Here is a 24,811-nt window from a genome sequence, read left to right on the forward strand (position 1 = left end):
TGTCTCCTGTACAATGTCACGAATCAGTCCATAGTTCATCAGGCACTCTGTCTATCAGATATAGGCCCTTAAATCTATTTCTCACTTCCACTGTATAATCATAAGGGATTTAATTTAGGTCATACCTGAATGGTCTAGTGGTTTTCCCTACTTGCTTCAATTTACATCTGGATTTGGCAATAAGGAGTTCATGATCTGAGCCACAGTCAGCTCCTGGTCTTGTTTTTGCTGACTCTATAGAGCTTCTCCATCTTTGGCTGCAAATAATGTAATCAATCTGATTTTGGTCTTGACCATCTGGTGATGTCCTTGTATAGAGTCTTCTCTTGTGTTGTTGGAAGAGGATGTTTGCTATGACCAGTGTGTTCTCTTGGCAAAACTCTATTAGCCTTTGCCCGTCTTCATTCCGTATTCCAAGGCCAAATTTGCCTGTTACTCCAGGTGTTTCTTGACTTCCTACTTTTGCATTTAGTCCCCTATAATGAAAAGGACATCTTTTTTGGGAGTTAGTTCTAAAAGGTCTTGTAGGTCTTCGTAGAACCGTTCAACTTCAGCTTCTTCAGCGTACTGGTTGGGGCATAGACTTGGATTACTGTGATACTGAATGGTTTGCCTTGGAAACAAACATAGATCATTCTTTTGTTTTTGAGATTGCATCCAAGTACTGTATTTTGGACTCTTCTGTTGACCATGATGGCTACTCCATTTCTTCTGAGGGATTCTTGCCCAGAGTGGTAGATATAATGGTCATCTGAGTTAAATTCACCCATTCCAGTCCATTTTAGTTTTTTTTTTTTTTTTAATTGCTGATGCCTCACATGATATCTGAGCATTTGAATTAGCTATCTCTAAGCAAGGTCCGATGCTGTAAAAAGAAGTATTGCATAGGAACTTGGAATGTCAGGTCCATGAATCAAGGCAAATTGGAAGTGGTCAAACAGGAGATGGCAAGAGTGAAACACCTGAATGCAGAGTTCCAAAGACTAGCAAGAAAAGATAAGAAAGCCCTCTACAGCGATCAATGCAAAGAAATAGAGGAAAACAACAGAATGGAAAGACTATAGATCTCTTCAAGAAAATTAGACATACCAAGGGAACATTTCATGCAAAGATGGGCTTGATAAAGGACAGAAATGGTATGGACCTAACAGAAGCAGAAGATATTAAGAAGAGGCGGCAAGAATACACAGAAGAACTATACAAAAAAGATCTTTACGACCAAGATAATCACGATGGTGTGATCACTGACCTAGAGCCAGACATCCTGGAATGTGAAGTCAAGTGGGCCTTAGAAAGCATCACTACGAACAAAGCTAGTGGAGGTGACGGAATTCCAGTTGAACTATTCCAAATCCTGATGGATGATGCTGTGAAAGTGCTGCACTCAATATGCCAGCACATTTGGAAAACTCAGCAGTGGTCACAGGACTGGAAAAGGTCAGTTTTCATTCCAATCCCAAAGAAAGGCTATGCCAAAGAATGCTCAAACTACCGCACAATTGCACTCATCTCACACGCTAGTAAAGGAATGCTCAAAATTCTCCAAGCCAGGCTTCAGCAATATGTGAACCGTGAACTTCCAGATCCAGCAACCTCAAGCTGGTTTTAGAAAAGGCAGAGGAACCAGAGATCAAATTGCCAACATGCTCTGGATCATCAAAAAAGCAAGAGAGTTCCAGCAAAACATCTATTTCTGCTTTATTGACTGTGCCAAAGCCTTTTCTGTGTGGATCACAATAAACTGTGGAAAATTCTGAAAGAGATGGGAATACCAGAACACCTGACCTTCCTCCTGAGAAACCCATATGCAGGTCAGGAAGCAACAATTAGAACTGGACATGGAACAACAGACTTTTTCCAAATAGGAAAAGGAGTACGTCAAGGTTGTATATTGTCACCCTACTTATTTAACTTATAGGCAGAGTACATCATGAGAAGTGCTGGGCTGGAAGAAGCACAAGCTGGAATCAAGATTGCTGGGAGAAATATCAATAACCTCAGATATGCAGATGACACCACCTTTATGGCAGAAAGTGAAGAGGAACTAAACAGCCTCTTGATGAAAGTGAAAGAGGAGAGTGAAAAAGTTGGCTTAAAGCTCAACATTCAGAAAACGAAGATCATGGCATCTGGTCCCATCACTTCATGGGAAATAGATGGGGAAACAGTGGAAACAGTGTCAGACTTTATTTTGGGGGGCTCCAAAATCACTGCAGATGGTGACTGCAGCCATGAAATTAAAAGACGCTTACTCCTTGGAAGAAAAGTTATGACCAACCTAGAGAGCATATTCAAAAGCAGATACATTACTTTGCCAACAAAGGTCCGTTTAGTCAAGGCTATGCTTTTTCCAGTGGTCATGTATGGATATGAGAGTTGGACTGTGAAGAAAGCTGAGCACCGAAGAATTGATGCTTTTGAACTGTGGTGTTGGAGAAGACTCTTGAGAGTCCCTTGGACTGCAAGGAGATCAAACCAGTCCATTCTGAATGAGATCAGCCCTGGGATTTCTTTGGAAGGAATGATGCTAAAGCTGAAACTCCAATACTTTGGCCACCTCATGGGAAGAGTTGACTGATTGGAAAAGACTCTGATTCTGGGAGGGATTGGGGGCAGGAGAAGAAGGGGATGACAGAGGATGAGATGGCTGGATGGCACCATTGAATTGATGGACATGAGTTTGAGTGAACTCCAGGGTTGGTGATGGACAGGGAGGCCTGGCGTGCTGCGATTCATCGGGTCGCAAAGAGTTGGACACGATTTAGCGACTGATCTGAACTGAACTGAAATGTTTCTAGACGTTACAGACTCCCTTTGGCAGAGATAGTCCTTCACCATTAAAATTAGTTTGAGACTTTGGGAGTGTCAGCAGGTAGTGTCTTTGGGTAAATAGGGTTTGCAGTAAGACTCTATTTTTGTTGTATGAGGCTACTGCCTGAGGGCTGAGGTCACCTGGGTGGGGTGCTGGCTAAGAACAGTAGTATAGGATTCGTGGCTTAGTTCTCTGTCCAAGTGCGGCTATAGGATGGGCTCCACAGTTGCCTGGATTCTCTAGTCAGGCATCCTAGATGATCAGGACTGGGTCCATACTCAGCAGTAGGCAGGTCTATGAATTAGCTTCCCTTACCTGGTGTGCCGGCAGAATGAGCACCATGGCCTCCATGGCTCATGCTAGAGGACCTGAATCAGACAACACTTTGCACTGAATTCCCTGGTCAAATAAGGCTGCCAGTTTTGCTCTGCAAAAGCAGACAGTTATGAGCTGTGTTCTCTGTTCAGTGCTCCTATACTCAGTGTCATGATACATGCTACACAGCACCCTGTACCCTCAGGTATGGGCCTGGACTGAAGGCTGTATTCAGAAGTGGACTGGGCTCTGAATTAGTTTCCCTGCCTGGGTGAAGTCCCTGTACAGGTTCCAGTTCCAATCAGCCTTTTGTCAGGGGATCAAATTAAGCAGAACTATGCAAAATGTTCACTGACCTGGTGGGCACTGTAATTGTGCAGATTGATAGGAGACTGGATGGGCTCTCTCCTCAATGACTGTTCTAAACTGGAGTTGTAGGATGTGCTGTGCTGTGCTTAGTGGCTCAGTCATGTCTGACTCTTTGACACCTCATGGACTATAGCCCACCAGACTCCTCTGTCCATGGACTATAGCCCAACATGCTCCTCTGTCCATGGGGATTCTACAGGACAGAAACTGGAGTGGGTTCCCATGCCCTCCTCCGGGGATCTTCCAAACCCAGGGATCAAATCCAGGTTTCCTCCATTGCAGGCAGTTTCTTTACCATCTGAGCCACCAGGGAAGCCCAGGAATACTGGAGTAGGTAGCCTATCCCTTCTCCAGAGGAACTTCCTGGCCCAGGATTCGAACTGGGGTCTCCTGCATTGCAGGTGGATTCTTTACCAGCTGAGCTACCTGGGAAGTTGCAGGATGGGCTACACAGATTCCCAGATCTCCAGTTAGGTTTCCTCATCAGACTAGGTGAGGCTGTATTTAACTTCGGGTGGTGGTATAAATGAGTTCCTTGCCCAGTTAGGGCTGCCAAACAAGCCCTGGACTGGAAATTATATTTTTGGATCAAATAAGAAAGACTGTACTCTAACTTCCCTGGACACTCAGGGCCATTGCCTTGGCTCTGCAGACAAGAGAGCCACTGGCTGGGCTCTCTGCTCAAGTACTACTGTAATTGGAGCTGCAGGGTGGGCTAGTGAGATTCCCAGAAGCTCTGGTTAGGTTTTTCTGTTGGCAGGGTTGGAGGTTGTTTTCAGCGTTAAACTGATCTGTGGATTAGCATTTTGCCCAGAGATATTTTATATTTGACATTACATATTATATATCGTTAGATATGACATATAGATATTATATAATTTATGTATAGTTAATACTTACGGCACAAATATTATTTATTATTCCTGTTATATATTTAATTTTATTGAATAAATGTTAAGTTTCTTGAGCATGATAATGGTATAGTACACAAATAGCAGAGAGTCCTTATTCTTAAGAACTATATGCTGAAGTGTTTTTAGCTTACTGTCATATGTAATTCAACAAAATGAAAAATGTATGCCCAGTTCCGCATCCACAGACAGATAGAGGAAGGTATATAGAAAGAACAAATGGTAGCAAATATTAATAATAAATTAATCTAGGTGAAGGATATATGGATAGTCCTTGAATTTTAAATTTTTTCTAGATTGATTTTTTTCAGAATAAAAAGTAAGCACTATTTGTCAGAATTAATGAATCCTTAAAATAGGATATATGGAACAATGGACTGGTTCAAACTTGGGAAAGGAGTACAAGCCCAAATACTGTCACCCTGCTTATTTAACTTCTATGCAAAGTACACATGCCAGACTGGATGCATCACAAGCTGGAATCAAGATTTCTGGGAGAAATATCAGCAACCTCAAATGCAGATGATACTACTCTAATGGCAGAAAGTGAAGAGGATCCAAAGAGACTCTTGATTAAGGTGGAAGAGGAGAGTGAAAAAGCTGCCTTAAAACTCAACGTTCAAAACACTAAGATCATGGCATCTGTTCCCATCATCTCATGGCAAATAGAAGGGGAAAAAGTGGAAAGAGAGACAGGTTTTATTTTCTTGGGCTCCAAAATCACTGTGGATGGTGACTGCGGCCATAAAATTAAAAGATACTTGCTCACTGGAAGGAAATCTATAACAAATCTAGAGAGCATATTAAAAAGCACAAGCATCACTTTGGCAACAAAGGTCCATATAGTCAAAGCTATGGTGTTTCTAGTAGTCATGTACAGATGTGAGAGTTGGACCATAAAGAAGGATGAGTGCAGAATTTATACTTTTGAATTGTGGTGTTGGAGAAGACTCTTGAGAGTACTTCAAGGGGATCAAGCCAGTCCATCCTAAAGGAAATCAACTCTGAATATTCATTGGAAAGACTGATGCTGAAGCTGAAGCTCTAATAGCTTGGTCATCTGATTCAAAGAGTCGACTCACTGGAAAAGACCCTGATGCTGGGAAAGATTGAAGGCAAAAGGAAAAGAGGGCAACAAAGTATGAGATGGTTAAATAGCATGACCGACTCAGTGGACATAAGTTTGAGCAAACTCCAGGAGACAGTGAAGGACAAGGAAGCCTGGAGTGCTGCAGTCCATAAGGCAGCAAACAGTCACCACAGCTTAGTGACTGAACAACAACAACAAAAGTGGGAGAATTTAATTGTATATAAATCATATCTCAATAAATTTGATGTAAAATTTTGAGTTGGGTAACACTAAAAAACACATACGTCAAAAAACTGTGTACCAACTTTATCACTATGTCATAAAGAAAGAGGAATGCAATATATGCATTATCAGTTAGCAGAAAGTGGTACTGACTTATTTATATAACCATATTTAGTATCTTCCTAGTAAGAGTTATATGCATTTTGGAAAAAAGAAGTCTGGTGAATCCTCAAAATTTTTGATTGTCACCTCATAAGCAATTGAGCCCTTTTTTATCTAGGTGAATCCAGTTGTTCAATATTTAAACTATCTGAAAATACTATAAAATACTGAAGGTATAACCTTGAACTCATATAGAACCTATCTGCTTAAAATATTACCTTATAGCAAAAATCAAAAGGAAATACCCTGTGGGCATTAACAGGAAAAATAGAAAGCTATTAATTAGCTTCATTTATTACAATAATGGAATGGAGTAAATATTTCCATTAATGTGCAAAGAATCTCAATTTAGATGACATTTGTGAGACAGCTTAAAAGTAGCACTGTTAGGTATAAAATATTTTTTAAAAGACTAGCAAATGTGTCAAGATTAGCTGTTAAAAAAAGAAAATCTGGATGATATTACTAACAGGTAAAGTTTGGGATAGAAGAATGCAAGTAGGAGAATGAAAGAAATATTTTATATTGAACGTTACAATTCAAATTAAAGATGAGTTTCTAATAATGAGCATTTAGTAATGAGTAAATTATGATTAAAGTATAAAAATAAAACTCTGATAGTAATCAGAAGAATCTAAGAAAAACTAGAGTGTGTGCATGTGTGTGTTAGGCTTTAACAGATAGACAGGAAATAAATTTTAACATATAAAGATCAAATTATTTATCAGCTTGCTTTACTAAATACTGTAAAAACCAATTTGCAAAAACTATCATAATATATTAAAACAATAGGGAATAAAAGAGGTAAGGGAAAATTAATACAACTTAAAAATTAAGTACAATTTTGAGTAATTTTTCAAGAAAAAAAAAAAAACTATAGTTATTAGCTATTTAATGTTGTGCGCTTCCCTGGTGGTTCAGACAGTAAATAATCTGCCTGCAATGCAGGAGACCCAAGTTCGATCCCTAGGTTGGGAATATCTCCTGGAGAAGGAAATGGCAACCCACTTTAGTATTCTTGCCTGCAGAATCCTATGCACAGACGAACCTGGTAGACGACAGTCCATGGGGTCTCAGAGTTGGACAGGACTGAAGCGACTTAGCACATATAATATTTAAAAAATTTGGAGGATATGTATTAATCAAAAGAGGCTAAGTTGTGCTATGGTAAAAAATATCCTCCAAATCTTAATGGCTAGCCATAGTTTAATTTTCATTCATTCAATCCGTGTCAACCATGCTTCTGGCTGACTCTCCAGGGCAGCAGTTTTCCATGTGTTGGCTCAGTACTAGAAAATACTTAGATATTTTGGCATGTCTAGATTGATTGTTTCTTTTCCAATTGCCAAACCTGTCAGGCGAGTGTATGCTCCTTGGTTCTTTATCTCGTCACAACAATGATTCGGAGCGACGGACATTAAAGCCCTAGGTGCGTCACAGCTCTCAGATCTTAGAACAAACCATGTCATGGCTCTTAGATAAATCAGTGTTACAGCTCTATTTTATTTAGAAGATAGCAGGAGAATCCATCCTCGAAGAAGAGAAGAGAGTGGAGGAGCACATCAGTGTGCATGGTGGTGGTGGGGTGGGGGGAAGAGAGAGACAGAAAGAGCATGGGCACGCGGGAGAGAGAGAAAGGGAAAGAGCATACTCACGCGGCGTGGGGTGGGTGGCGGGGGCGGCGGGGAGGTGAGGCAGAGGGGGAGAGAGAGAGCGAGAGAGAGCGCTTGGCTCCTCCTTTTATATGTTTTCTTCCCCCTGGGCCTGCCCTATGCAAATGGGGCTCAGCGAGGAGTGCTGTTCTACTTGAAGTCCTCACTCGGCCCTCGGACCTTTTTTGACCTTCTTTTGTTCTATTTTCGCGGGCTTTTCCCTTCCTTGTCTTTTAGCTACTGCCATTTTGGACTCCTTTTCCCTATTCTATCTACCTAACAAACCCATGGAAGTGCTGATTAGAGAGATGTGAGCTACATTAAGGAAATGCTTCTCGGAAGTGACCTGCATCACTTTTGCCTTCATTGTCTTGGCCAAAGTGAATCGGCTGGCTGTGCTTGTCTTTAAAAGAAGGGTTCTTGAATTAGATACTACACTTGCTCTTAGCCAAAATGAACATGAAATTGGACAAACTTCGGAAGATGGTGAGGGACAGGTAAGCCTGGTGTGCTGCAATCCATAAGGTTGCAAAGAGGTGGACATGACTGGGAGACTGAACAACAGCTTGAGTTAAAAGAGAACTGAATATTGGTAAACAGGGATAATGCCTGTCGCAGAGGATAGCATCAAAGCTAAACAGTGAGGAAATTCACACTCTTAAATAGTTTCTATTAGAAAAATAAGAATGAAAAAATTTGAATGAAGCTTTCAATTTGAACTTTTAAAGTTGTTTGAAGTTGTTGAAAAGATAAATAGGCAGAAAGTGTGATTAAGCGAAAAGACAGAAAACATGCTATGGTATTAAAAAGGACTAAGATGTGGTCTTTGGGGGAGATTAAAACAAACAAATGAAAATTTCACAAATTCTCCAATGGAGATAAGAATTTAAATCTTCATATTGTACATCCTGATAGTTCAGATGGTAAAGACCCCTTTTCAATGCAATGCAGGAGACCCCTTTTCAATTCCTGGGTTGGGTTGATCCGCTGAAGAAGGGATAGGCTACCTGCTCCAGTATTCTTGGGCTTCCCTTGTGGCTCAGCTGGTAAAGAGCCGACCTGCAATGTGGGAGACATGGGGTTCAGTCCCTGGATTGGGAAGATCCCCTGGAGAAGGGAAAGACTACCCACAGTATTCTGGCCTGGAGAATTCCATGGACTGTATAGTCCATGGGGTTGTGATAGCTTACGGTGAATGATGTCGGATTCGTGATGTCCAAGGAAGATTCAGCTTTGGGACCAGGGACCAAGCTTTATCACTCAAGAGCTTTTGCATAGCAGAGTTTTATTAAAGTGAAAAGGGGACAAAGAAAGCTTCTGACACAGACATCAGAAGGATGATGGAGAGTTCCCCCCTCCCTTAGTCTAAGCAAGGGAGTTATATACTTTTTAAATTCAGTCAGTTCAGTTCAGTCGCTCAGTCGTGTCCAACTCTTTGCAACCCCATGAGTCGCAGCACGCCAGGCCTCCCTGTCCCTCACCAACTCCCGGAGTTCACTCAGACTCATTGCAATAAATCAGAAGAATGTTGCAAAGTTGTAAAAATTTTACTAGACCCACTCCCACAATTTACATTTTAAGATAACAGGATTAGACAGGTTTTCAGGAAGGAGAAACTGTCCTCAAGCTGGATACATTGTTGTTATATAATCCTTAGTACAGAGTTTAAACTGAGTTGTCTGTTGTGTAATCATCAAGCTTAAAGAAAAAAATGTTTTATGTGACTAAGACTAAGGAATGTAGAGAAAAAAGCCGTTTGTCCTTTCCTCCTCCTTGAGAATTCCAGACCCCATCTCCTCTTCAGGGACCCCAGACTTCTTATCAAGCAGCCTAGGAATTGACTCTCAGTCGCAGAGTTGGACTCGATTTTCACTTTCACGTCACTTTCACTGAACATCTTAACACAATCAAACCCAGGTGGTGCTAGGGGTAAAGAACCCATCTGCCAATATAGGAGACATCAGAGATGCAGGTTTGATCCCTCGGTTGGGAAGATCTAGAGGAGGGCACTGGCAACCCACTACAGTTTCCTTGCTTGAAGAATCTCATGGACTGAGGAGGCTGGAGGGCTGCAGTCCATAGGGCTGCAAAGAGTCGGGCATGACTGAAGCAACTTAGCACAACATGCATGCATATGTCAATTATATTTCAAGAAAATGAAAATTTGAATGGATCAATTTCCAATGTTAAATATAGATAATTTTAAAGGTGAGTTTTAAAAAAATGTTTTAGGAAAATATAATTCATAGGCAAATATAATTCTAGAGTGTAGAAACAACAAGCAACTTAATTTTAGGTAGTGCTTTAATATATAGTAAGCAACATTTATTTGCTCAATTTTGATAAAGTATGCATGCATACACACATGACCTATAAGGCCATATTTCTGAAATCTACAAACTTCTAAACAAAATATTATATTAATTTTGCTAGTATATTAATAAAATGTAATGTTTTATTCAAAGAATATAATAATGGCTTAATATTAAGTAATAATGAAGTGTAATGCATGAATATGTCAGAAGACAAAAATGATTATTATTTTGGTATGCTTCAGAAATGCTTTATATCAAAATTCAACTTTATTTTTAATAAGTTTTATAAATGGGAATATTTATAAGTGTTTCTCAACATAATCTAAAATATCCATCTTAAACTGGACACATTTAATGATGAAATAGTTGAGAATTTCCAGTGAAAAATCATGAGCAAAGCTCACATTTCTGATATTCACCATTGTTTTTTAACATTTTCCTGGCATTTTTAAGCAGTTAGACATAGAAAGAGCTGATTGGAATAAAGAAGCATTAAAAATACAAGTTACATGGTGATGTCAGAGGATGTATCCTAACATAATGTCCATGATCACTTTAATAGTAAACCTTTTATTAAAGATTTTCCCTCTTTATGCATACATTTTTTAGTTCATGATTATATGTATTATCTTAGAAATAAGTACATTATGAAATAACACAAAAACTTTTATCATTCAATTTTCATGAACAATAAATAATGTCAAAAGTTAAGTGCGTTAAACATTATTTAAAACATTATTTACATGGGAATACATGTAAACTCATGGCTGATTCATGTCAATGTATGGCAAAAACCATTACAATATTGTAAAATAATTAGCCTCCCATTGAAATTAAAAATATCATGTTATTATATATTTTTAGTTATCTATTATGTAAATACCATAGATTTAGGTAATTTATTCAAAGTATTGTTCATGCATATGCAAAGTACCATTCATTTACATATATAAATGTAAATAAGCATTTCATGGATTTCAGTTGGAATGTGACCTTCTGGCTACTTTAGTATATAGCATATTGTACGTGTGTGGTATATTAATAGTATCCATTATTTTTAAATGATAATGTATCTTTTTCAGTTTGATTACATGGGCTCTGATATAAACATTGTAACACAGAAGATTATTCAGATCATTGGCCTTGTTAACACCGTAAGTTATTTAAACTATTTTTAAAATTTATTTTGTAAAAATATAGATAATATGAATTGATGTATGTAATATTTTGTCATACTTTTGAAAAGTTTCCACATTCAAAATACTGAATTAAATGTCTTAAATATGCCTTTACAAAAATTTAATACAGTGTTCAAATTTATATAAAAATTTTCATTTATTTTCTCCATTTAGATGTTTATCCAGTTAAAACTTACTGTTAGAATATCATCCATAGAGGTTTGGTCAGATAAAAATAAAATTTCTATTGAAGGACCTCCTCATAGTGTTTTATATAAATTTTTAACCTGGAAGTATGAATTTACCTCCCAACCTCATCATATTGCATACTTATTTGCGTGAGTATAGTATCTCATATTTCTATAAATAAAGAAATAACCTCAAATGATTTTATATATTAATTATGAAAAATAAACATTTACTTAATGTACACTGAGTTCTGTAAATTTGGTAGACACCATCGGATGAGCAAAAAATGTAGGTTAAAATCTTTGTCTTCAAGTAGCTAACCAACATAAAATTACCTGAAAAAAGTAAAGTTACATAAAAGTATTGAAATAACTAAAGGAGGTTAGTTATGAGTGACATAATTTTGTTTTTTTACTTCTCTTGGCTTATAAACTTTTACTGTTATCTCTACATTCTTTTCTCTCATCTGATTAATTTTTGTGATTTTATTTTCTAAATCACATGAATATCTAGATTCTAATGCAGAGAAAACTTATTTATGCTTAGTAAAGTAATATGCTTAGTAATACATTTAGTGAAACGATAAATGAGGAGGTCACAGAAAATTGAATTTATAGGGTCATAAATGTAGAGGGAACCTGCATAAAATTATAAGCATTAGTCAATAGTATTTTGCATAAATTATCATGCCTCATACTTCTTATTATTCTGTATACTTATCAGATTGAGAGTTTACAGATATGTATTGAAACATTCTTATCATTGAAAGTTTGAGAAAAATATATTCAAATAGTAAGATTCAGTGTAGCATGGTACTTAGGATATCATATTTGTTAAATAATGTTTGCTGCTGTAAAAATTATTAATAATACTATTGAAATGTAATTATAAACAAAATTGTTATTTTTTAGCTTCAAAGAAAATCCTACTTTTATAGGAGTCACAGTTCCTGGAGAAATATGTGGTAAGATTGCTGTTGGAGGAGTTGCTCTGGTATGTAATTACTAACAAGTTGGCTCTGATTATTCTCATGTTCCAAATTTCCTAAATATTTCAAGGTATGAGTATATATATATTGCTAAATTTGTTCCTCCTTTCCAGTACTCTTGCCTGGAGAATCCCATGGATGGAGGAGCCTGGTAGGCTGCAGACCATGGGGTCGCGAAGAGTCAGACACGACTGAATGACTTCCCTTTTACTTTTCACTTTCACGCATTGGAGAAGGAAATGGCAACCCACTCTGGTATTCTTGCCTGGAGAATTCCAGGGACGGGGTAGCCTGGTGGGCTGCCATCTATGGGGACGCACAGAGTCGGACACGACTGAAGTAACTTAGCAGTTAGCAGTTAATAGTGTTATTATTACTAATTAGGATCATAATTAAAATTAAACTGTATATAATTTCTTTAAAATAAGAATATTTACAAACTGAACAGATTAAAATTTATTGTTTTAAAAAGCATTTGGCCTTTGTAAGTCTGTTTGTATTGAGCAGTGGTATGCTTGCTATGGAATGAGGTTCGTGACATTGTACAGGAGACAGGGATCAAGACCATTCCCATAGAAAAGAAATGCAAAAAAGCAAAATGGCTGTCTGGGGAGGCCTTACAAATAGCTGTGAAAAGAAGAGAAGTGAAAAGCAAAGGAGAAAAGGAAAGATATAAACATCTGAATGCAGAGTTCCAAAGAATAGCAAGAAGAGATAAGAAAGCCTTCTTCAGCAATCAGTGCAAAGAAATAGAAGAAAACAACAGAATGGGAAAGACTAGGGATCTCTTCAAGAAAATCAGAGATACCAAAGGAACATTTCATGCAGAGATCAGCTCGATAAAGGACAGAAATGGTATGGACCTAACAGAAGCAGAAGATATTAAGAAAAGATGGAAAGAATACACAGAAGAACTGTACAAAAAATCTTCACGACCCAGATAATCACAATGGTGTGATCACTGACCTAGAGCCAGACATCCTGGAATGTGAAGTCAAGTGGGCCTTAGAAAGCATCACTACGAACAAAGCTAGTGGAGGTGATGGAATTCCAGTTGAACTATTCCAAATCCTGATGGATGATGCTGTGAAAGTGCTGCACTCAATATGCCAGCAAATTTGGAAAACTCAGCAGTGGCCACAGGACTGGAAAAGGTCAGTTTTCATTCCAATCCCAAAGAAAGGCAATGCCAAAGAATGCTCAAACTCCCGCACAATTGCACTCATCTCACACGCTAGTAAGGTAATGCTTAAAATTCTCCAAGCCAGGCTTCAACAATATGTGAACCGTGAACTTCTTGATGTTCAAGCTGATTTTAGAAAAGGCAGAGGAACCAGAGATCAAATTGCCAACATCCACTGGATCATGGAAAAAGCAAGAGAGTTCCAGCAAAACATCTATTTCTGCTTTATTGACTATGCCAAAGCCTTTGACTGTGTGGATCACAATAAACTGTGGAAAATTCTGAAAGAGATGGGAATACCAGACCACCTGATCTGCCTCTTGAGAAATTTGTATGCAGGTCAGGAAGCAACAGTTAGAACTGGACATGGAACAACACACTGGTTCCAAATAGGAAAAGGAGTTCGTCAAGGCTGTATATTGTCACCCTGTTTATTTAACTTATATGCAGAGTACATCATGAGAAACACTGGACTGGAAGAAACACAAGCTGGAATCAAGATTGCCGGGAGAAATATCAATAACCTCAGATATGCAGATGACACCACCTTTATGGCAGAAAGTGAAGAGAAACTAAAAAGCCTCTTGATGAAAGTGAAAGTGGAGAGTGAAAAAGTTGGCTTAAAGCTCAACATTCAGAAAACGAAGATCATGGCATCCAATCCCACCACTTCATGGGAAATAGATGGGGAAGCAGTGGAAACAGTGTCAGACTTTATTTTTCTGGGCTCCAAAATCACTACAGATGGTGACTGCAGCCATGAAATTAAAAGACGCTTACTCCTTGGAAGGAAGGTTATGACCAACCTAGATAGCATATTCAAAAGCAGAGACATTACTTTGCCAACAAAGATTCGTCTAGTCAGGGCTATGGTTTTTCCTGTGGTCATGTATGGATGTGAGAGTTGGACTGTGAAGAAGGCTGAGCGCTGAAGAATTGATGCTTTTGAACTATGGTGTTGGAGAAGACTCTTGAGAGTCCCTTGGACTGCAAGGAGATCCAACCAGTTCATTCTGAAGGAGATCAGCCCTGGGATTTCTTTGGAAGGAATGATGCTAAAGCTGAAACTCCAGTACTTTGGCCACCTCATGAGAAGAGTTGACTCATTGGAAAAGACTCTGATGCTGGGAGGGATTGGGGGCAGGAGGAGAAGGGGACGAGAGAGGATGAGATGGCTGGATGGTATCACTGACTCGATGGACGTGAGTCTGAGTAAACTGCGGGAGTTGGTGATGGACAGGGAGGCCTGGCATGCTGCGATTTATGGGGTTGCAAAGAGTTGGACATGATTGAGCGAGTGATCTGATCTGATCTGATGCTTGCATCAATATTTATTATAGAATCAATGCTATTTTAATTATTAAACATTTTCCTCAATATTAATGACCAGAAATATCAATAAAAATAAATATCAAATAAATATCAAATAAAATAATTTTATTCAAAATTAATAATTTTTATACATTCATGTGCTTTTTAAAATTAAGTGACATTGATTATTTTTCTAATTCAGTGTAGCTTTTATTACTGTATTCAATTCTTTGTTATGTGTTTAGAGGAAGCAGGCTGTTGCTGGAAGGAACAGTCATCAGATATTCATAATCTGTTGTGTTCTGTTGTGTTCATAATCTGTAAAGTTTTATCCCTTTACAGCAAGCTATATAAAAAGTAGCAAAGGGAGCTAATTACAGTGCTCCAGAAAAATAAGGCTATACTGTGATTTTTATACTGACCCACTTATATATTTAGTTGACTTTTAGTAGCATGTACAGTACTCTTGCCTGGAAAATCCCATGGACAGAGGAGCCTGGTAGGCTTCAGTCCATGGGGTCGCTGAGTCAGACACGACTGAGCAACTTCACTTTGACTTTTCACTTTCATGCATTGGAGAAGGAAATGGCAACCCACTCCAGCGTTCTTGCCTGGAGAATCCCAGGGACGGGGTGGCCTGGTGGGCGGCCATCTATGGGGTTGTACAGAGTCAGACACGACTGACGTGACTTAGCAGCACAGTGATTCAAACTGCCATCCACAGAACAGATTTAAAATCTGTACAGGTATGTACTTGCTACCACAATTAAAAAGACATATTGATTGATTAGATAAATCTAAAGCCAGTTCTGGAGCTTATTTATTAGCATAGCTAAAGAAGAATCAGGTATTTCCTAGGAATTTGTTTTTCTTCTCAGTCTTTGCTCTTGGTCCCCTTTCACCCAAAGCCTGAGGAAAGGCCAATATTTCTGTTTTTGTGCCAGCACCATGCTATTCTGACTTCTATAGCTTTTTTTTTTTTTTTATAGTATGAAGTCAGGGAGCCTGATTCCTGCAACTCCATTTTTTCTTTCTCAAGATTGCTATTCAGGGTCTTTTGTATTTCCATAGAAATTGTATAATTTTTTATTATAGTTCTGTGGAAAATGCTGTTGGTAATTTGATAACAATTGTATCAAATCTGTAGACTGCCTTGGGTATTATAATCATTTGACAATATTGAGTATTCCAATCCAAGAACATGTTATATCTTTTCATCTATTTATGTCATCTTTGATTTCTTTTCTCAGCATTTTTAGTTTTCTGAGTATAGGTCTTTTGTCTCTTTAGGTGGGTTTATTGCTAAGTATTTTATTATTTTTGATGCAGGAGTTGTTGTCAGTTGCTCAGTTGTGTCCAACTGCATGTCAGGCATCCCTGTGCTTCACCATCTCCTGGAGCTTGCTCAAACTCATGTCCATTGACTTGGTGATGCCATCCAACCATCTCATTCTCTGTCATCCCCTTCTTCTGCTGCCTTCAGTCTTTCCCAACATCAGGCCTTTTCTAATGAGTCAGCTCTTTGCATCAGGTGCCCAGAGTATTGGAGTTTCAGCTTCAGCGTAAGTCCTTCCAATGAATATTCAGGATTGATTTCTTTTAAGATTGACTTGTTTGATCTCCTTGCAGTCTAAGGGACTCTATACTTTGTTCCATTGATCTTTGGACCACCCTCATGGCAGAAAGTGAAGAGGAACTAAAAAGCCTCTTGATGAAAGTGAAAGTGGAGAGTGAAAAAGTTGGCTCAAAGCTCAACATTCAGAAAACTAAGATCATGGCATCTGGTCCCATCACTTCATGGGAAATAGATGGGGAAATGGAAACAGTGTCAGACTTTATTTTTGGGGGCTCCAAAATCACCAAAGATGGTGATTGCAGCCATGAAATTAAAAGACGCTTACTCCTTGGAAGGAAAGTTATGTCCAACCTAGATAGCATATTCAAAAGCAGAGACATTACTTTGCCAACAAAGGTCCATCTAGTCAAGGCTATGGTTTTTCCAGTGGTCATGTAAGGATGTGAGAGTTGGACTGTGAAGAAAGCTGAGTGCCAAAGAATTGATGCTTTTAAACAGTGGTGTTGGAGAAGACTCTTGAGAGTCCCTTGGACTACAAGGAGATCCAACCAGTCCATTGTAAAGGAGATCAGTCCTGGGTATTCTTTGGAAGGAATGATGCTAAAGCTGAAACTCCAATACTTTGGCCACCTGATGCGAAGAGTTGACTCACTGGAAAAGACTCTGGTGCTGGGAGGGATTGGGGGCAGGAGGAGAAGGGGACAACAGAGGATGAGATGACTGGATGGCATCACCAACTCGATGGATGTGAGTTTGGGTGAACTCCGGAAGTTGGTGTTGGACAGGGAGGCCTGGTGTGCTGCAATTCATGGGGTTGCAAAGAGTCGGACACGACTGAGCGACTGAACTGAACTGGGCATACCATATTGTATAAATTTCTTATTCAGGCTTAATTGACATACATTAAAATTAGTTTCAGGTGTAAAACATAGTGATTTGTTATTTGTATATATTGCAAAATGATCACCACAAACATCTAGTTCACATCTGTCATCACAAATAGTTACAGAATTTAATACTGTTTTGATTACTACAGCTTTGTAATATAGTTTGAAATCAGGAAACATGATACCTCCAGGTTTATTCTTTGTTCTCAAGATTTCTTCAACTATTTGGGGTCATTTAGATCAGATCAGATCAGTCGCTCAGTCGTGTCCGACTCTTTGTGACTTCTTGAATCGCAGCATGCCAGGCCTCCCTGTCCATCACCAACTCCCGCAGTTTACTCAGACTCACGTCCATCGAGTCAGTGATGCCATCCAGCCATCTCATCCTCTCTCGTCCCCTTCTCCTCCTGCCCCCAATCCCTCCCAGCATCAGAGTCTTTTCCAATGAGTCAACTCTTCGCATGAGGTGGCCAAAGTACTAGAGTTTCAGCTTTAGCATCAGTCCTTCCAAAGAAATCCCAGGGCTGATCTCCTTCAGAATGGACTGGTTGGAACTCCTTGCAGTCCAAGGGACTCTCAAGAGTCTTCTCCAACACCACAGTTCAAAAGCATCAATTCTTCGGTGCTCAGCCTTCTTCACAGTCCAACTCTCACATCCATACATGACCACTGGAAAAACCATAGCCTTGACTAGACGAACCTTGTTGGCAAAGTAATGTCTCTGCTTTTGAATATGCTATCTAGGTTGGTCATAACCTTCCTTCCAAGGAGTAAATGTCTTTTAATTTCATGGCTGCAGTCACCATCTGCAGTGATTTTGGAGCCCACAAAAATAAAGTCTGACACTGTTTCCACTGTTTCCCCATCTATTTCCTATGAAGTGATGGGACCGGATGCCATGATCTTTGTTTTCTGAATGTTGAGCTTTAAGCCAACTTTTTCACTCTCCTCTTTCACTTTCATCAAGAGGCTGTTTAGTTCCTCTTCACTTTCTGCCATAAGGGTGGTGTCATCTGCATATCTGAGGTTATTGATATTTCTCCCGGCAATCTTGATTCCAGTTTGTGTTTCTTCCAGTCCAGTGTTTCTCATGATGTACTCTGCATATAAGTTAAATAAGCAGGGTGACAATATACAGCCTTGACGAACTCCTTTTCCTATTTGGAACCAGTCTGTTGTTCCATGTCCAGTTCTAACTGTTGCTTCCTGACCTGCATACAGATTTCTCAAGAGGCAGGTCAGGTGGTTTGGTATTCCCATCTCTTTCAGAATTTTCCACATTTTATTGTGATCCCTACCATTCAAATTTTAGGATTGTTTTATTTTGGTGAAAATTGCTATTAGAATTTTGATAGAGGTTGCACTGAAACTGTAGATGGTCTTGGGTAAAATGGACATTTTAACAATATTAATTATTAACAATATTAATTCCATGAACATGGAATATCTTTTCATTTATTTGTGTCTTTCTCAGTTTCTTTTCAGAGAAAGCAATGGCAACCCACTCTAGTACTCTTGCCTGGAAAATCCCATGAATGGAGGAGCCTAGTAGGCTGCAGTCCATGGGGTTGCTAAGAGTCGGACATGACTGAGCGACTTCACTTTGACTTTTCACTTTCATGCATTGGAGAAGGAAATGGCAACCCACTCCAGTGTTTTTGCCTGGAGAATCCCCGGAAGGGCGGAGCCTAGTAGGTTGCTGTCTATGAGATTGCACAGAGTTGGACACGACTGAAGCGACTTAGCAGCAGCAGCAGCAGCAGTTTCTTTCCTCATTGTCTTACAGTTTTCAGTGTATAATTCATATCCTTGATTATATTTTGTTCTTTTTAATACGGTTGTAAATGGGAGTGTTTACTTAATTTATTTTACTGATAATGTACTATTAATGTCTAGAAACACAACAGACTTTCTTATATTGACTGTGTGTCTAGAGACTCTACTGAATTAATGTATTAGTTCTAACTGGATTTGTGTGTGTGTGTGTGTGTGTGTGTAGTGTTAGGATTTTATATGTATAATATCTTGTAATTTGGCAAAAGTGACAGTTTTACTTCTTGTTTTCCCATTTTGGATGTCTTTTTTTCCCTTGTCTCATTGCCCTGGCTTGGACTTCCATACTATGCTGTATAAAAGTGGCGACAGTGGGCATTTTTGTCTTATTCTTGTTCTTAGAGGAAAAACTTTTCATCTTTTTAACTGTGAATTTGATGTTAGGTGTGGGCTTGTTGGATGTGGCCTTTATTGTTATATGTTACCTTCATTCCCATTTAGTTGGGAGTTCTTAAAAATCATAAATGGATATTGACTTTTGTCTATTTTCTATTCATTACCCTTGTTCCCTGTTTCTTTTCAAAATCTTCCATTTTCCTTTTTTTGCCTTCCGTGGTTTTAACTGCACATATTATATTATTTCATTTTCTCTTCTTTCTAGAATAGTAATTACATTAAAAAACTTAAGCAGACACCCTAGAATTTATAGCATATACATTTACCAGTACTTTTATTGTAATGTAGTTTGAATTAACTACACTAAGCTAACTTAATTAAAGAACAAGGTAATCTACTTTGAAAAAATTTCAGGGTTACCTGGGATATGTTTTTATTAGGTATGGAAATACATGCAGATAGGAGAATGGCTGTCATCCAGAAGTTTACCGTACTTACAGTTCCCTAGAAACAATAAATATGCTACAGCATTCAGGGGCCACATAAAAAAGCACCCGGTTTGATCAAGAAGCATAGGAGGCAGAGGGAAATGTGGTCAAGAGCCTCTTACAGTTTCATTGGGAAGAAACGGGAGAGATTAAACAGGTTTCCAGTTGGCTAGTTTCAACAGGCCATGAGGCATAGAAGCTGTCCTTAGTTGTATGGTACCCAGCCCTGGTGTGACCTTGGCAGGTGGATAGCAGCCTGGTGTATGTGAGTCTGATGAAGTGGATGGTAAGGTATATGGGCTCTGGATTGACTGGTTTGTGTATGAAAGGTGTATTTGTAGGTGAGTTGTCTACTTTGTGAAGCAATTGGAGAACTCTTAAGAGGGGCAGACCTCCAAGTTGATAGGGCCCTAGATATGAAAGCATCAGAATACAGAAAATGTGATATTAATAAAGTTAGTCCTGTTGTGCTTTCAAATATTATCAAACTTTTGACATAGCAGAAGAAGAGACTTTTAGGGCCTAGGGCATAAGTTTTGCTAAACAGCATAGAAAACATTTTATTATGAGAGTTAAAAGGAGAAACACAAGTAAAAGTATAAGGATTTCTTGTAAGCCAACCTGTAACTAAATTTCCCATTTGTATGATGTCAGCAAAAGAAATATATCTCAAATTTCTAGAGTCTCTAACAGTGTTTGTGTAGTTATAAATTGTATTAAAAATTATATGTGTTTTTTTGGACAGTAATATCCCCGTGTATGTGGGGAATAAAGGTGGCAAATCAGTCAGGCAATTTATCTTGTCAGAGAGTGTCAGTAGATTAGTTTGGTAAAGCACATATAAAGATTCATGGGTTTTGTATGTATGCAAAGGGAATGGCGGTTGTGGTGGTCATGGTCAGGGATGTAGGGTGGGAGGTTGTACAGTGGTAGAAAACTAGAGAAAGTAGTAGGAGAAGGCACTGGGGAGTGAGTGGCCCTCTTCCTAGGGTCAAGGGGCTTCACTAGGGAAAGCAATAACCTCCACCAGTTTTTAGAATAGCACAGATTTTCATTTAGACATGGAGTGTAGGGATATATACTTTGATAGAAAACAGATAAGTATACCCTTGTCATGGACTATACAGAGAGCAAGCTCAGGAAGTGCCATAGAGTCCCTAATTCAAAGTAAGAAAACCATTACATGACCTGTGTGCCATTTGTGCCTTGGGAGCAGCAGTCCCTGGGCATGCCTGGGGTGGTAGTTTTGGTGTCTGAGGGGAAGTGGTCTCTGTGCAGGATGCAGAGTCATCTCCAACAGGCAGGTCTTAGGCTGGAGTAATGTTATTTGAGGTGATACCATCTCTAGCAGTGAGATCCTGGACCAGTGCAATGTTGTTTGGGGGTGTAGAACTAGGATATCCTTTTAAAGGTGATACTGACTTGAGTTAATGCACGTTTTATTTTCATGGCTCCGTGGTATTAAAATGATGCTAAAGGCCTTGTGTCATTTGAAGGCAATGTTGGGCCTGTGACTTTGGCTTATAAATATCTGCTAACTCCAGGGGCTTGTGGATACACAGCAACCAAAAGTGACATTGGTACCTCTGCAGAGCCTGACTGGCACAGCACCAGTTACGTGTGGCTTGATCTAAAAGTGTTCAACAGTCTAAGGTTTTGCCCTATTAGATGATGGCAAGAATTCTGTTAAAAATAGGTTTTAAATTATATGACCTGAGTTTGGTTTATGTTGTTAAGAAAAAGTCAGGTTCTTTGCCATTTGAAATATTTATACCTGTGTTTAGGGCTCCATAATCATGCTGAAGGCAGGCACCCTAATTTGGCCGGTCAGTATGGGCCTTCTGCCTCAGTTGTTGGTTTGGTTGATGAGAGGCGAGCTGGTGAAGTCTTTAGTTTGTAAGATTTGTATTAGCCAAACTTGAAGGCGTGTGGGCCTCAGCATTTGCCATGTCTGGTTGGAAAAATGGCTTACTTGAAGGATTTGGGCCTCCAGATTGCAAACCAATGAAAATACTGAGACTAACAGTAATGAGATGAACAGTCAACAGAATGTTGTATAGCTGCACCTGAGAGGCTTTTGTTTTTTATTTGTTTGTTTTTGTGGTAATGAAAGTTTAGGCTCAAATGGATCTCATATCAGATTAGCAACTGCTTAGACCATGAGGAAATCTGTGGTTAACAGAACTCAGAAGAATATGGATCTGGATCTGGTCTCCAACACTTATGGGTTGGGGCAAGATAAAAATTTCCAGCAGTAGGGGAGACATAATTAAAGAGACTTACCAGTGAGTCCTTACATACATGAAGACGAGACATAACTCCCTTTAAACATAGGGAAGGGAAATGGAAAAATGTTTTAAAGTTTGTGTGGTGTGAGTCAGACAAGGATCCTTGAATTAAGAGAGATTAAGAGCTTGGGCAATATAGATACCCATTTAGGAGTTAATTTGTTGGACCAGAATTTGAAAAAGAATTGTTTGAAGAAACCTTATGTCTCTGAATTAAACCACTGATCTGGACCCTATGCGGACATGAAAGTTTTATTGAATGTCTTTTCCAAGAGATCAGCGTTATGTCTTCTGAGAAATAAAATGTGTTCCTTGGTTAGTATTTTCCTTTTCCTTGGTTACCATTAATGATGTCTATAACTAGGAAGAGAATAAAATGTGTCCTGTCAAGGGCTTCTGTTTTGTCCTAAGAACTGCTTTTGATCAAAACCTGGGAGCCAAAAAAAAAACAAAACAAAAAAGGGACCTAGACAGTGTCATACTGAGTGAAATAAGAGAAAGAGAAATATCATATGGCATCCCTTATATGGAGAATCTAAAAAGAAATGATGCAAATGAACTATTTATGAAACAGAAAAAGACTCACATGCTTTAGTTCAGTTCAGTTCAGTCGCTCAGTCGTGTCCGATTCTTTGTGACCCCATGAATTGCAGCACGGCAGGCATCCCTGTCCATTACCAACTCCCAGAGTTCACTCAGACTCACGTCCATCGAGTCAGTGATGCCATGAGCCATCTCAACTTCTGTTGTCCCCTTCCCCTCCTGCCCCCAATCCCTCCCAGCATCAGAGTCTTTTCCAATGAGTCAACTCTTCGCATCAGGTGGCCAGAGTACTGGAGTTTCAGCTTTAGCATCATTCCCTCCAAAGAAATTCCAGGGCTGATCTCCTTCAAAATGGACTGGTTGGAACTCCTTGCAGTCCAAGGGACTCTCAAGAGTCTTCTCCAACACCACAGTTCAAAAGCATCAATTCTTTGGAGCTCAGCCTTCTTCACAGTCCAACTCTCACATCCATACGTAACCACAGGAAAAACCAAAGCCTTGACTAGACAGACCTTTGTTGGCAAGGTAAAGTCTCAGCTTTTGAATATGCTATCTAGGTTGGTCATAACTTTCCTTCCAAGGAGTAAGCGTCTTTTAATTTCATGGCTGCAGTCACCATCTGCAGTGATTTTGGAGCCCACAAAAATAAAGTCTGACACTGTTTCCACTGTTTCCCCATCTATTTCCTATGAAGTGATGGGACCGGATGCCATGATCTTCGTTTTCTGAATGTTGAGCTTTAAGCCAACTTTTTCACTCTCCTCTTTCACTTTCATCAAGAGGCTGTTTAGTTCCTCTTCACTTTCTGCCATAAGGGTGGTGTCATCTGCATATCTGAGGTTATTGATATTTCTCCCGGCAATCTTGATTCCAGTTTGTGTTTCTTCCAGTCCAGTGTTTCTCATGATGTACTCTGCATATAAGTTAAATAAGCAGGGTGACAATATACAGCCTTGACGAACTCCTTTTCCTATTTGGAACCAGTCTGTTGTTCCATGTCCAGTTCTAACTGTTGCTTCCTGACCTGCATACAGATTTCTCAAGAGGCAGGTCAGGTGGTCTGGTATTCCCATCTCTTTCAGAATTTTCCACAGTTTATTGTGATCCACACAGTCAAAGACTTTGGCATAATCAATAAAGCAGAAATAGATGTTTTAATGGAACTCTCTTGCTTTTTCGATGATCCAGCGGATGTTGACAATTTGATCTCTGGTTCCTCTGCCTTTTCTAAAACCAGCTTGAACATCAGGAAGTTCACGGTTCACATACTGCTGAAGCCTGGCTTGGAGAATTTTGAGCATTCTTTTACTAGCGTGTGAGATGAGTGCAACTGTGCAGTAGTTTGAGCATTCTTTGGCATCGCCTTTCTTTGGGATTGGAATGAAAACTGACCTTTTCCAATCCTATGGCCACTGCTGAGTTTTCCAAATTTGCTGTCATATTGAGTGCAGCACTTTCACAGCATCATCTTTCAGGATTTGAAATAGCTCCACTGGAATTCCGTCACCTCCACTAGCTTTGTTCGTAGTGATGCTTTCTAAGGCCCACTTGACTTCACATTTCAGGATGTCTGGTTCTAGGTGAGTGATCACACCATCGTGATTATCTTGGTCGTGAAGATCTTTTTGTATAGTTCTGTGTATTCTTGCCACCTCTTCTGCTTCTGTTAGGTTCATACCATTTCTGTCCTTTATCGAGCCTATCTTTGCATGAAATGTTCCCTTGGTATGTCTAATTTTCTTGAAGAGATCTCTAGTCTTTCCCATCCTGTTGTTTTCCTCTATTTCTTTGCATTGATCACTGAAGAAGGCTTTCTTATCTCTCCTTGCTATTCTTTGGAACTCTGCATTCAGATGCTTATATCTTTCCTTTTCTCCTTTGCTTTTTGCTTCTCTTCTTTTTACAGCTATTTGTAAGGCCTCCCCAGACAGCCATTTTGCTTTTTTGCATTTCTTTTCCATGGGGATGGTCTTGATCCCTGTCTCCTGTACAATGTCACGAACCTCAGTCCATAGTTCATCAGGCAGTCTATCTATCAGATCTAGGCCCTTAAATCTACTTCTCACGTCCACTGTATAATCATAAGGGATTTGATTTAGGTCATACCTGAATGGTCTAGTGGTTTTCCCTACTTTCTTCAATTTCAGTCTGAATTTGTCCTGG

The 24,811-nt window shown here is 39.2% G+C and overlaps 1 protein-coding gene across 5 annotated transcripts in view; it reads left to right on the forward strand.

The window, feature by feature from the left end:
• Positions 1–24,811, forward strand: part of LOC133240015 (disintegrin and metalloproteinase domain-containing protein 5-like) — a 113,481-nt gene that overhangs the window by 30,125 nt on the left and 58,545 nt on the right. For all 5 annotated transcript variants that reach the window (XM_061404529.1, XM_061404525.1, XM_061404526.1 and 2 more), the window contains 3 exons: positions 10,931–11,002; positions 11,201–11,364; positions 12,127–12,208. In XM_061404529.1, coding sequence (XP_061260513.1) covers positions 10,931–11,002; positions 11,201–11,364; positions 12,127–12,208 — 318 coding nt within the window. The remainder of the gene's footprint in view (positions 1–10,930; positions 11,003–11,200; positions 11,365–12,126; positions 12,209–24,811) is intronic.

Source organism: Bos javanicus, chromosome 27, assembly GCF_032452875.1.
Source record: "Bos javanicus breed banteng chromosome 27, ARS-OSU_banteng_1.0, whole genome shotgun sequence".
Taxonomy (NCBI): domain Eukaryota; kingdom Metazoa; phylum Chordata; class Mammalia; order Artiodactyla; family Bovidae; genus Bos; species Bos javanicus.